Source organism: Anabrus simplex, chromosome 6 (genome assembly GCF_040414725.1).
Source record: "Anabrus simplex isolate iqAnaSimp1 chromosome 6, ASM4041472v1, whole genome shotgun sequence".
In the NCBI taxonomy this organism is placed as follows: Eukaryota; Metazoa; Arthropoda; class Insecta; order Orthoptera; family Tettigoniidae; genus Anabrus; species Anabrus simplex.
This window is the reverse complement of record NC_090270.1, coordinates 79,910,739-79,926,035: the sequence shown is the minus strand read 5'-3', so window position 1 is coordinate 79,926,035 and position 15,297 is coordinate 79,910,739. Positions and strand designations below refer to the sequence as shown.

The 15,297-nt window shown below is 38.5% G+C and overlaps 1 protein-coding gene across 2 annotated transcripts in view; it reads right to left on the bottom strand.

The window, feature by feature from the left end:
• LOC136876130 (protein shuttle craft) overlaps positions 1 to 15,297 on the bottom strand; it is a 180,885-nt gene that overhangs the window by 118,699 nt on the left and 46,889 nt on the right. For both annotated transcript variants that reach the window (XM_067149824.2, XM_067149825.2), the window contains exons 2-3: positions 13,719 to 13,892; positions 11,824 to 12,055 (exon numbers count right to left, since the gene is read on the bottom strand). In XM_067149824.2, the coding sequence (XP_067005925.2) occupies positions 11,824 to 12,055; positions 13,719 to 13,892 (406 nt within the window). The remainder of the gene's footprint in view (positions 1 to 11,823; positions 12,056 to 13,718; positions 13,893 to 15,297) is intronic.

Here is a 15,297-nt window from a genome sequence, read left to right as displayed (position 1 = left end):
CAAATCTTTACCTCCCTAACTGAGGTTGATGTCAGGAAGGGCATCCAGCCATAAAAACATGCTATATAAATTCATCTCACCTCATCCCCGACCCCTATCAAAAAACAGGAATAATGGCCAGACATACATACATCAATGTGAACACTTTGCCATTATTTTAAGACTTAGGTAGAGGACAGCACATTACAAAATAACCAACAATGCCATTTCTGCCAGAGACTTGTAGCTGACTGTTTGACATGGCTCAACAAAGTGGTGAAGGTGTGAAAGAACAAAAGAAAGTGTAATATGGGCTGTGATCAAACATGGTTTCCTGCCATCTGAAGCAGCTAGGCGCTTCCATATTTCACAAACAGCTCAGGGATGTACATTTGGGTATTTTTGCCAAAAAACTTAAGAGTGGTAGAAGGAAAATTTCAACACCACAACCGAACACTAGATTAGCACCAGATTTTGAAAGGAATTTGTTTCATATTGCTGCTACTTTGTACGCAGCTGTTCATCTTTCTGGCCATAATCACATTGTAAGAAATCGCTTAAGGGTCACCAATTTGAGATCTTGATGTGATATTCCTAGGAAGTTCTTGAGGAGGAGCATACAGACAAGCATTTAGTCCTTGCAGTCTTGATCGGGATTGGAAAAGGGTAATCCTTCCTAATGAAGTCACCCTTTTCTACTACAAAGAAGAACCCACTTTGGTATATCATCTTCCTGGCACCCAATTCGACCACAGATACATCGCCATTCACACCCCCAAGGGTCGAGTGTCTATGTCACGTTGGGAGCAGACTTCGCATCACGGAGTGGACACAATCCATCGCATTCGTGGAAAATTAAACGGCTGCTGAAACATTATATGGTTCTTTACTGGATTGATGTATCCTGATGGAAGTCTTCTATTTCAGCAGAATAACCATCAGTCCACACAACACAACTGATTCGAGACTGGTTTGTGAGCATACAGAATAGTGCATTGATAGACTGGCCTCATTGCTCTCCGGATTTGAACTCAAATGAGAATATGTGGGCACAAATAAAGAGGCATATGTGGAATAATTGGGTCGATCCCCTTCCAAGACATCCTGATGATTTATGGAAGTCTGTCCAGGATGCCTGGGATACCATGGCTGATAGCAATTATTATTTGAAAAGACTAATCGACTCCATGCCCACTTGACTGCAAGATGTGATCGATTGAATTGTGGCATTTTAAAAATTATATTTTATACAGACGCCACTAAGTTGTTTTTTGTTTATAGCACAAAATATACTTTTCGTTGAGAATAAAATCTTTCATTATATCTGAAGCCAAAATGTCATAGTAAACAATGATGATGATGTGATGTATCTGGTGTCAATTACTAAAATAGTCCTAAAAGGGGCAGAAGCATTTATATTGTCTCTTAAAAAAAAAGTAACTAGCAGTAGGTTGTGTTTGAACGTACGACCTCATGAACACCAGTCCAACTCATTGCTATTACACTACAGTAGTAGTATGCAGACCAGTCTTTTAATTAATTTATTCATTCATTTTGGAAACCAAAAGAGCAAGATGCTAAATTACACAGTTCCGTAGTGAAATAGAGCAGCACAATGCAAACTTTAAAAACATAAATAAAAGAGCAACAAAGAAAAAATCAACTAATAACAAAAGTAGCAGAAGAAAATTGGAAACCAACATGATAAATGTAGGGAAACAACAATTAGCAATAACAATAATGGCAAATGAGAAGAATGAGGAAAATTGAAGACTGAAAGTAAAACGAAGAGAAGAACTTATAGCTAGTGATAGTAAGATAAATACTGATATGGTACATATGAAACTGTACATTGCAGTACAAAACGCATACAAGGAAAAAACGTCCAAGTTCCTGTCAAGCGTTAAGGCAGATTTGAAATGTGAATAAAGAAGTTGTTTGAACAAGCAAGAGGTGGAAATACAGAATATGAAGGGGTGGATTTATCCTGCTTTTGCAAGTGGGGACATGTACGGAAAAGAAGGATGCACGATCAGGAGAATGAAATAATCTATTAACACTGTTATATAGAAATTTAAGGTCGACTATTTTCCTGCGAGTAGGTAGCGGGTGAAGGTATAACTTTTCCAGTATCCGATTGCTGCTCATATTTTGACAATCTGGGTCTAACCATGACACACAAGAATGACTGCATGTGGTCAATGTGACTAAGATTAGTGGGTGAAGAGGTAGACAAAATGGGGGATGCGATTTCAATAATTGGTTAGGATGAAAGATACAGAGTAGGTTCTGAGGGCATGGATATGGATGATGCCAGAAAATCTGTACAACAAACCAAGGAGTGACACTGCTCCTGAGGTGACCTTTTGTATATGGGCGACAAATAATCTACCTGTCAAACAACACTCCTAAGTCATTTTGTTCTGTTTTGAGTTGGGAACGAGTTACTGAGGAGAGAATATTTACTAGGAATGGGGGATTTACGAAGTATGTTTGAGACAGAGGTACACTTGGCAGGATTAGGCTTAAGGCACTAGATGCCTAGCGAAAGCCAGTATTACACGTGTACACAACTTCGTAGTTACCTTTAAAATGGGATCAAGTATAAATGCAATTAAGGCAAGACTAGACAATTTACTCAGTATAAGAGAAAGGTATGAAAATGTCAAGATAAATTATAACTAGAGGATGAAACTGAAGATCATAGTGAAGATCGTGATAGTTTCGAATCGTTGTACTATGTTACAAGTGACTATTCTCATTGTACTATTACAAGATATGAAAATCATTCCGTATTGACGGTTTTCACTTTTACAAAGGAAATTTGAATTTGTCCCCCTATTCAATACATACATATCTCCATCTTTAAATGAAGTAATATTAATCATACATGTTTCAACTCGTTTGAGTCATCTTCAGCGAAAATTTACATAATTGATGTTAAAAGAATACGTTAAAACACAATGAAGAAAATGAAGAATGAATACCATCAATACCATCCAACAAACTTCTCTGCACCCAGACATACACGAGAAAGCAGCTTATCATAGTATGGTACTTAGAGCATTAACTGTCCCTTTATCCCGCAAAAATTACGAAAAAGAAATAAACACTATTTACAATATTGCAGACTACAATGGCTTCAGTAGAACCTTCATCAATAGGATCATCAATAGATATAAGAGCAGACCTAAGACTACCCCTAACCGAGCTCGATAGCTGCAGTCACTTAAGTGCGCCCAGTATCGAGTATTATTATTTATAAGTTTCATATTCCGTGTAATCGGGAGATAGTGGGTTCGAGCCCTACTGTCGGCAGGCCTGAAGATGGTTTTCCGTGGTTTCCCATTTTCACACCAGGCAAATGCTGGGGCTGTACCTTAATTAAGGCCACGGCCGCTTCCTTCCACTTCCTAGGCCTTTCCTATCCCATCGTCGCCATAAGACATATCTGTGCCGGTGCGACGTAAAGCAAAAAAAAAAAAAAGACTACCCTAGAAAAAGATTCCACTCCTAAAGAGAAGTTTCCTATTTTTTCAATAGCAGTAGCATTTACCAAATTTCTAACGTCTTTAAAAAACATAACATTAAGATAGCGTTTAGAACCTCCCACACCAACTCCAGACTTATTTTCAATCCGCACACAATCAACATTAACAATAATAGTAATAATAATAATAGATATCTGAACTCCAGAGTTTACAAATTAGAATGCCAATCCTGTAATTCCAGCTATGTCGAACAAACAAGCCGGAATTATGCTATAAGATACGCAGAACATTGCAACGCTCTCAAATATAATCGTTTTTCAGCTATGAGTGAGGATCATAAAGAATCGGGTCACAAATATACAACAATATAAAAAGATCTTAAGATCTTGCATTATGAGCAAAAAGGCACCTTGCTCAACATTCTCGAGAGCATCCACATCGATATAGATCAGTTCAGGAACCCCTCTTATAATTTAAAAGAAATCAAAAAACATTCTACTTGAAATGTTCATTCCATACATTTGTCAGCAATTCTATAATAAAAACAAACCCCACTTTCATCTCTCCAACTCAACACCACTCCTCCTTCCCTCCCCCCACCAGCTCAGCACTTCCCTCCCCTTCTCCCTTCACTCCTCCCATCCTCGCAAACACAGCTGAGCCAGCGGCAACAGACACGATCAGTGAAAGCAGAACCGCTAAACTGAGAAAGTCAGGCCATTTGAGAGGGCAAGTATTTAATAAGTAAGTTTAAAACTTTCTTCACACTTATTTTTTATTTATTAGCCCAAGTTTCTCATACACACTTTTTCCATTACAGATTTGAACTTCATTGATGGTTTCCATTATGAGTCACAAACATTTTTTACCTGGCATTTGTTTTCTTCTCAAATATAGTTTTTCAATTTTTTCCACCCTATTGTGACTCAATGAAGACAGACTGTCATTTTAAATTTTAGCACAGTGAATTCGTCCTCGCTGTTTAATTGTAACACATTGCATGTCTAAACTAAGAGGTACACAACCTTGCCATAATTATTGTTTTAATTCCATCATGTCTCGTTTGTTTCCACTCTTTTCTTCATTGTGTTTTAACATATTCTTTTAACATCAATTATGGAAATTTTTAAAACTTTTTTCCAATGATGATGGTTGAAACATGTATGACTAATATTACTCCATCTAAAGATGGAGAGGAGATGTGGATGTCGTTGTACTAAGATGTACTAGATAAAATTACAACATTGATACAAGAGTGTGCAGAATCATGGTTGAAACAAGGCAACTTTTCCAGTGCAACCAATGATACTAACTCTGGTTCATTCAAGAGAGTACTAGCACTTCCAACTATTCAATTGCCATCATTTGGGGGTAATATTACTGATTTTCATAATTGTTCTGATACGTTTACCAGTTTAGTTATAAACAATGACTCGCCTCAAGATATACCCACAAAGGTACCATTATTTGTTATCTTCACTTACAGGTGAAGCATATGACCAAATTAAGAATCTTCCCATAACAACCACAAATTTTAAGATTGCATGGCAAAAAATCTATCAAAGATACAATAACCCTAAACTTATTGCAACGTCTCACATTATAACCTGTTAATCCTTCCACTTGTACGCAAAGAGTCATCTACAGATCTACGGTCACTCCTAAATCATGTTTCGAGTAATGTAAATGCAATTGAGGCACTTAAACTTGACATTCCTTCGCATGAAATTCTTATATCACAGTTGATTCAACAAATTGATGATGTCAGCAGAAAACAATGGGAGCTGACATCATCAAAATTGAAATTTGTGAGACTAGACAAATTATGTCTCTTTATAGAGGACAAGATGCCATACCCTTGAGCTAATCAAATCAAATCAAATCAGACCTCCAAACCAGCTGTGTCTTCCCACCCACGACATGCTACTGACATCAAACACACTAAACCAGTAAGACAGGTTTTTGTCTCTACTGGTAATAATTGTTTATTTTGTGATGGTGTTCATCCTCTCTACAAATGTTCAGGGTTTTCTAGCAGCAGTGTCCAACAACAAATGGACTTTGTCAAACAACATAGATTGTGTTCAAATTGTCTTAGGCCTGGACACATCGTTAGTAACGGTTCTTCAGGCTCCTGTTATTCATGCGGCTTGAAACATCACACTCAACTTCATCGAACCAATCAACCAGTCACACGAAGGCAGCTTGAAACCACATCTGAAAGACATAGCGGCGCTGATGTCAATCAGCAACAAACTGTTACAGTCATGTACTGTTCGTTAAAGGCAAAACCTCAAACCCAGATACTACTCTCCAATGCATTGGTTGAAGTATGTGATGGATATGGAAGACTGCAAACTTGTAGAGCGCTCCTAGACCCATGTAGCCAGGCACACTTCATTACAAATGACTGTGGAGAATGGCTCAGCTTAAGGAAGGTCAAAACCAAATACCAATACAAGGTATAAGCAATGCTGGTACAGAAAGTCATTACAGTGCTAGCGTTAATGTTCACTCCATACACAACGACTACCAAGCAGAAATTAACTGTGCTGTGTTGCCAAGAATTTCTGCTGATCTCCCATGATCGTATACTAACTTCGCTGACTGGAGTATTCTGGAAGAGCTCCTTCTACAATGAATCAATAACAGTAAATTTCCACCTTTCTGATACTTATATTTGCATTAAGCAAATCAATTAATCATACACAGTACATGTTTCACTCCATTTGGAACATCTTCAGCTGTATTACAATGCTTAGGTGAAATTACAAAGTATGTATCTTCTTAAGAACATCATACTAAGTACCTTGTTTTACTTAAAATCTATGTGAATTTAAAAATTGAAATAAATTAAAATCAATGTGAATGGTTGAATGGGGCGGTGAAATGGGAGGGAAAATGGATTTACTTATTTTAGCCTATTTTATAACTATGTCTATTCATTTGAACACATGTTATAAAAAATGTTTTTGTTTCCAGCACTCTTTTCACTATGATATATGATATTCTGCTTGTCTACTAATAAAAAGTTTTTGAAAAATAATTTTCCTTTGTCACTGTTCTATATTTTACAAGGATGTTCTCTTCATTTGCTCCTTCCAATGTGAATGTTGTTTGTTTTAATTTTATAAAAGTGTCTGTTCATTGGTTCCCTGTGGAATTCCTAACACATATATTTACACAACTTAAATACACATAATATAGCACAGTTGAGTCCTCGTGAAGTGGAAGCCGTACCATGAATCTTCCCTCCGCATCTCTCCTGGTGTTGGCAGTAAAATGTTTCTCACACTCCAGGTCGTCCTTCAATCGGCTGATTGATATCTTCTAATTCCCAGAAGCGTTGAACCAAATGGTCAAATGAATTGTCACTCATGGCGAGGAAGATCTGTACAGTCTGTGAAGGTGCTTCAGCCATTCTGTCTAATTGAAACTGCCCTTGTGTTCTATACCTACAGTCCACTTCTTTCCTCGTGCTATCCTATCTAAAGCTTATATATATTCCAACCCAATCAATTTAAACTTGTACATAACCAAGTCAATAACTATCAGCAATTTTGCTCTAACTGACTTTAGGTTGGCCCTGTGGCGGTGTGTGCTCACCAGCCGCTAGATGGCACCGTTGACTAAGTCTGCAGTAAGGTTTCAGGGTTATCAGATCAGTACAGCTTGCGCTGTTGCAACGTAAAGATGGCCGCACAACACTCTGTTTGCACCAAGGAAGAACAGCATTCCATAAACTGTTTTTTGTGGTCTGAATGTGTACCAGGAGCGGATATTCACAGAAGACTTTCAGCACAATAGGGGACAATGTTTTGTCACAGCAAAGTGTTTGTTAGTGGATTGAACAGTTCAAACGGGGTCACATGAGCATGAAGGATGAGGAAAGATCCGGGCGTCCATCTGCAGCCGTAACGGATGCAATATTGAACAAGTGGATATGACCCTGAATAACAGATGAGTGACTGTTGATGACGTGGCAAACCATATACACATTAGCCATGGTTCTGCATAAGATATCATGCATAACAGACTTAACTTTTACAAAGTCTGTTTGAGATGGGTTCCAAACCAACTCAATGAAGAGCAGAATCGCAATCGTGTGAGAATCTGTCAGCACCTACTGGGGCCGTCATGCTAACAAAGGTAAAATAATTCTGAAATGGATCATCATTGGACATAGAACATGGCTTCACCACTTCGAACCAGAGAGCAAACATCAGAGCATGGAATGGAAGCATCCCGGATTCCCAATCCAAAAGAAATTCAAGAGTCAACCTTCTGCAGGAAAAGTGATGTTCACAGTGTTTTAGGACTCTCAAAGGCCAATCCTGGAACATTACCAGGAAAAGGGGGAAACAGTAAACAAAGAACATTACAGTGATATGCTGGTAAACAAGCTGAAACCTGCAATTCGCAACAAAAGCAGAGGTTGCATGAGAATGCCCGTCCACATACCACCGCCCACACCGCTCAAACTCTTAAGATGCTGCGTTTTGAGGTGTTGGAGCATCCTGCAAACAGTCCCGATCTTGCTCCGTCGGATTACTATCTGCTTAGTCCACTTAAAAATGTTCTAAGAGGCCGTCGATTCAGCTCCGATCAACAGGTGAAGGAAGTGGTGCATACGTGTCTTGTTGCACAACCAAAAACCCTTTTTGCAGAGGGTATCAGAAAGCTTGTAAAACGGTGGATCATGTGCATTGAAAAGCGGGGTGAATATGTTGAAAATGATATCAATAAAAAGTGCTGTCTGTCTGTTAGGTCATCAGCCCAGAGGCTGGTTGAATCCTCAAATAGCACCACCAAAGGCTATGCAGTTATAGGAAAACCACAAAAACCAATGGCAAAGTCTAAATGAGGCGTACTAGGCAAAATGAGGAGTGGGGTAGTTTGCCATTGCTTTCCTCACTGGACCAGAAGGTGCCACTGCAGCACGACTGATTCTATGAGCTTTATTTTTGTAATAATTATAAAAATTTACTGCAGATACTTATTGACTTGCCCTCGTATATCTCCCACCCCACCACATTTCAAAGATAATTAAGCCCATTTTGTAAAGAGATTACATCTGTTAAAGAATCAGTTTATTTGAATATTTTACAATTATCAGCAAATAGTAGAATTTCAAAAGAATAGGATATAATACCAATGAGATCATCGTAAATAGGACAAAAAAGAAGGGGACGAAGGACACTGCCCTGTGGGATGCCGGAATGCACCATAAGAGGAGTCAAACTAAATTCATCAAGAACCACACGTTTACGAGTTAAGAAGCAACCATGGATGTTAAAACGTTCTGACAGTTTACAGGTATCAAAACCTCAGCAATATCAATGTAGCACACGTCCAGTTGAGGACCAGCATTCCTTAAGAGCAGATGTTGCGCGATCGAGAAAAACACACACATTAGTTAGGAAGTAGCTACCAGGAAGAAAACCATGCTGTTGGGATGATATATAAGGAATGGTGAGTGAAAGGAGATGCTGGTGGATAATCTTTTCACAGATGAGTAACAGGGTGTGTAGTATAGAAATTGGGTGGTAGTTTCTGACATCAGACCTTTTTCCATTTTAAACAATGGGAGTGATGTTAGTGATCTTCCAATGGTCATAAAAGTAGCCAGCTAAGAAGCAATGGTCAAATATAACAGTAATAGGATGGGCAAGATTCTTACCGGTATTCTTGAGGAAGACAGGACTGTGGCCATCTGGACCAGTAGGTTTATTTTCTGGCAGGGAGGAAAGTAAAGAATAGGCATCCGACCCAGAGGTGGAAGGATTACTGAGACTGTGAGAGGGAACACATTCAATATTCCAAAAATTTGGGAACTATTATTATTCTTGAGTCAAAAACATACAAATTTACAGTTAATGTACAAGTCAGTTTGAAGTAAACTTAAAAACCATAACATATGAGATCTTCATATTACACGTCCCCAGTATTTTGCAATGTCCAATGTACTCGGTGTGGTTTGTAAGAGATCACCCACTCCTGTGCAAGATGTTGGGCTCAAAGGGAATTGAATCATGTTGCTCGTGGTTTGCTCCTGTCCACATTCACACCTTGTATCACTTGTACTGAACCCCCACGATGAGCTTCCCTGTTCCTCAGATACTTGTGTCTTAGAAGGATTGGGCCTGAGTTCGCTCTGATTGCAGTACCTTGACAGATCACGAAGGGCAGTTGTCAAATTTCTCTCCATGGATTCAAAGCTTGAGCCTTGTGCACTAAGGGCCAAATCATCTGCGTATAAGAAGCTTCTTGCGTTTGGAGTCAACGGTTGGTCATTGGTATAGAAGCTGAAGAGAACTAGTGCCAATATACTCCCCTGAAGTAGGTCATTTTTCTGTGCTCTCCAACGACTATGCTGGCCTTGAAAGTCAACAAATCATGTAATTTTGACGGAAAGTGATGATAAGTCTAGTATGATGGAAGTCCTTGATTAGACTGGACAACCTGACATAGGGTAACCGGTAATGGGCAGTATCATATGCTGCTGTTAGATCCACAATGACCACCCCTGTCACCAGGTGAGTTTCAAACCCATCCTGAACAGGTGAAACAAAATTAGATGCAAAGTATTCATTGAAAATTTCCGGTCTATTACAACCACGGGCTAAATTATAGCCCTAAGTCACTGTATCTGGCACACAATTTGTATTTTTGCTGTTGTTTAACAGAGACCAAAATCTCTTACTTATACTTCACTCTTCTAGGCAGGCAAAGTTTATGCAGTCCTGATAATCCCATCTTAGGTGTTTATGGAGTTTGCGAAGATCAGAAAAGATTTTATCACTGATTTCAGGAGGTGACTTTTTCCAGTCTTTAGTTTTATTAATTTCTGCAACTGAGGTATCACTTTTTTCCCCATGGGGGAGCTGGCAGATGTTTTACGAGTGAGAACAAGGTTGTAGATCACATCACGAGTCCAATCATAAAATACGTCCACTACATCTTGGACTTCACCCACTTGCAGCAAGTGCCAAGGTAGAAGAGATTATGATTAACAGCTTGCCAATCAACTTTGTGCCAGATTAGTACAAATTCCTGGTACAGTGGGAATGAGAGAGGGAATAAGAAAAGAACACACATAATAGGACGAACACAATGGCAAGTCCATGTGGGAAGAGGGAGCAATAGAAATAGGAGACAAGGACAAACATGGAAACAGAAGGACAACGGCAATCTCCACATTTTTATATCTTGCTGTCTTCAAACAGATAATAGGCTCTCTCCTCATCAATCCCAGTTGTTATACACACATCTCTTCTCAGCCCCCGATGAGCTCGTTTCTGTTTCCCAACTTCATCATGAGGGCGGGCATCAACACTCATTTGAGGATCCATCTTGACAGATCTTCAGTCTTCATGTAGAATAAGTGTAGGATAAGAAGAAAGCTGGGTAAGTACAGGAAAAGGGAAGAAACATAAGACAAAAGATAAATATATGTGGTAAAAGAGTAGGTACACAGGACAAACACAAAAGGAGGAAAGGATCCCAATGGGATACTTATATAAGTTCCTGGTCAAGGGTTGGCAACCACAAGTATCAGGCCATGTTCGACCGGCCCAACAACATGAAACATCTCTGAATAGTAGCAATGGGACCCAAAGGGGATTTACGTTCAAAAGAGCAAACCCCCCCCCCCCCGTTTTTTTTTTTTTTTTTTTTTTTTTTACAGCTGTACATACATATTTATATACCTATCTACGTACATTAATACAGTTGAATTTATGGAGATTAATGAATTAATTAATAGCAACACATGATAAAAACAGGTCAATGATTCTGAAAACAAATGACAACTTTCTATGGAAATTTTTACAGCAGAGACAAAAATTGTAGACTGAATCTAAATACAGGGAGAACCTAATACACAGCTCTACAGAGATACTGCCAGTGTAGCTACCACCACCATCACCCATTTATTTTTTCCCTTGTCACACTAATTTTGATTTTGTCTGCGGACCATGTATTTCCATCACATCTCTTGCCAAGTTTATGTACACCCATTATTTCTCTTATTATGTATTACAATGAAATCAAAACCAACTGAATTTTTTCAGAGCTTTCTGTGGTTTCCCATTTTCACACCAGGCAAATGCTGGGGGTGTACCTTAATCAAGGCCACGGCCGCTTCCTTCCCACTCTGAGGCCTTTCCTATTCCATCGTCGCCATAAAACCTATCTGTGTCAGTGGGACATACAACAAATTGAAAAATCTATATTTTTTTAAAAATCCAGAGCATGAAACTATATATGTACGATGGAGAACAGAGGTCAAATTTTGGGTTCTGTAAAACAGATGAACTTAACAGACATAAAACCAATAATAACAACACAATACCTGGTCACTTGTGACACACACGGAGGACATGGACCTGGATGACACAACAATGTACAGCGATGAACACAGTCTGGCCGTTTGTCTGTACGTGATTTCCCGCATACTTCTCCACAAGTATGAGCCGTATCTTGTCTGTTCCATTCAGGATCACGGGCTTTCCCACAAAAGCAACGATACTCCTGAGGGATTTTTGATGTCACATTCTGGCAAGCTGGACAGCGCCATCCTGATTCTGAAGGGTAAAAAAAAAAAAAAAAAAAATGCAAACCTTAATAAGAGAGAATTAGATATGGAATATTATACTTAAACAATCACCCTCAAATCTACCGAAATAATAAAAAAGTTTATTAATTGAATTTAACACAATGGCATCTGACATCAGGAATACTGTTATTTTATATTTTTCAGCTGAAGCTTCCACAGAGTGTTGAACTAAACTTACTTTCTTCATCTGAGTTGGAATGTGGATAAGGAATACCAGTACTACAATGTACTGTACCCAAAAAGTAACTTGTACATAGGATGATAACATGGTCCAATCTAGACAAAGAATGAAGTTTTATCATTAACATTTTAGAATCCGGAATCTGACCCAACAGAGGCAAGGAAAACTATAGATACATCCACCTCATTACAATTAGACTGCTCATTTGCTAACGTTGGCATGCCAGGTAGGTAGCCACCATACCACATCTGGCAAAGATTTGATGAAAAAAATAACATGCCAATATCAACAAAGACTTTTTTTAATACATCGAGTTGAGCCTCTATGGACTGTGTGGTAACAACCAACTTCATTTTAGTGTCTAGGTCTTGTTCTTGTTCCGGCTTTGAATTCCCGCCAGTATTTTCTGAGCCCAGCAATGAGTGCCTGTTTATGCTCTTCAGACAAAGGTCCTTTCTGTCTTCTGGAAGTTGATGCCATTTTATTTTGAAACCTTGATAGTTGTTCACCGATCTTCTGAATGTGTTCCTGTCATGAATTTCTTGGTCTGAAATACCAATCTTCCTCAGATCTTTTTTGCATTCATGGAACCATCTCGGCCTTGTTGCCTTAGATTGAATAAAATTCCATATTCATTTCATTAGTCGACCATCAGTCATCCTCAAGAGATGACCGTAAAATAGCCGTCTCTTCTTAATTGACGCTGTGAGAGGTTCTGTCTTGCTGTACAAATTCTCATTTGGTCTCATTCGCAATTGTCCATCAACCCACCTATTACCTAGGATTTTTTTTAGTATCCTGTGCTCTCTTTTTTCCAGCCGGTCACCGTGACCTTTACTACTTAAGGTCAAAGTTTCAGAAGCATATAATCCCTCAGGTTTTACAACTGTGTTATAGTGTTGGAACTTGGCCCCTATACTCATAGACTTTTTATTGTATATATTCTTTGTTATTTGGTATGCCTGGTCTAACTTCCTCATCCTGACATTGATTTCTTCCTCTTCTAATCAAGACAATACTACACAAGCCTGGACAGATCACCATCTGCAGTGCACAACAAAGATAGGTCTACTGTATTTTAGAATGGATGGAAAGCTAAAATTAATTGCTATTATGATACATAAATACATTCAGGTCTAGGTGACCATGAAGCCTCACTTGAATCTAGAACTGCTTATACTTACTAATAACAGGATCTCCCTCTCTCTTATTATTATTACTTTTTTTTTTTTTTTTTTTTTTTTCGTTTCTTTTTTTGGTGTCTTCCACATTCAGTGTACCTAAGCAAGTCTTGTTCTCCTCTGATCCTGACTGTGTTTTAAGACTGCAAACCTTGGAGGTATTAATTTTCACACCTTGGATAATCCTTCCCATATTATCCCCACTGTGATCATGAGATCACTGATGGTACTGAAAGGAGTATCCAGAGTTTGATAGATATCATACAAACCTGCTTTAGAAGACTTGGCCCATTTCTTGATACACTTCAAATGAAGAACATGGTAACAATTGGTGCAACTCCAAATTGGGTCATGTTGCCGCACTCGTTCACAGCAAACTAAGCATTCTAAAGTTGCTCGAGTTAACTGCTCAGCCAAGCGTTCTCTCTGGTTCACGTCATCATCTGAAGGAGAGAATAATATATAAAAATTTACCCCAAATGTAAAATAAGAACATTTAAAACATGAAAAGTGTGTCCCCGCCCCCAAAAGAGTTGAACAAAAAATATGCTACAGCCGAAAACACTCTTTCCTTTATTTTGCAAGGCATGGGCCTGAGGAAATATAATACTTCATTCCTACCCCAGTACACAGCCTACAGGTTTTGAAAATGAATAATAATAATAATAATAATAATAATAATAATAATAATAATAATAATAATAATAATAATAATAATAATAATAATAATAATAATAATCATCATCATCATCATCATCATCATCATGATAATCTTTTGTGATTTTGCCTTGTCAAAGAAAAATTATACACGATTCACAGAGACTTTGCTCTGCGCCTTTAGAAGAGAATTACGTTTGTCGATGACTACGATTCTGTAAACAATGACTGTTAGAACTTGAAAATACTTACTTATATCACATACTACTTTTAAATTCCTGAATAAAATTGTGGCAAGCAATCACAGAAATATTATAACAGCTTAACAGCAAGTTTATACGAGTTAAATGGCCAAATCTTTAACTAGCGTATTCAACTATTACTCCAACGGACGTTACGAGTGACTATGACATTGTAATCTTTGTAGAAACTTTTCTTACTGAAGAATGGAGTCACAAAGACCTCTACAGCACGCACATATTTGCATCCTAGGGACCTCTAGGAAGACCTAAAGGCGGCATTACCTGCATGGTGAAACCAATCTACTGCCCATCCCAGCGAAAACTAGCAACATCATAGTACTGGCAGAATTCAAAGAAATCGACATCATCAATGAATTAAGCAAGCATTCAGCGTAATAAAGACAAACGTACCAATCATTTTGGCAGGAGACCTGAATTGCAGAGTCGATAAAGACGACCCCAAATCAAGAGCTGTTTTGAAGTATTTGGAAGACGAGGGCCTTTCTCTCATCAATACGAGGACGGAACTGACATATATCTCTCATAATGGGGGAAGCGCAAAAGACCTGGTGTTCACAAACTACAATAACATCCACGTAATATATTTGGGCATAAAGAATTTTCCATTAAGGAAGCATCTACCAGTAGAGATCATCTTTGACATCAACTGCAAAAAACCAATTCCTCCCCCACCACAAAATACGTTATCTAGGAAACTGAACATCATGAAGTTGCAAGCGAAAATGGACACAATTCAAAGCATTCTAAAATAACCAGACCCTTAACCAGATGACACTGTCCTCCGGTTAGAGACAACTCTATTGGAAGTAACTGAACGTCGCACTTCAAATTCGAGGAGATCTAAACCATGGTTCAACAAAACCTGTTATAAGGCCAGGAAAGCCGATCTGCATGCCTTACACAAAACTTTGAAGATAAACACAGCTGA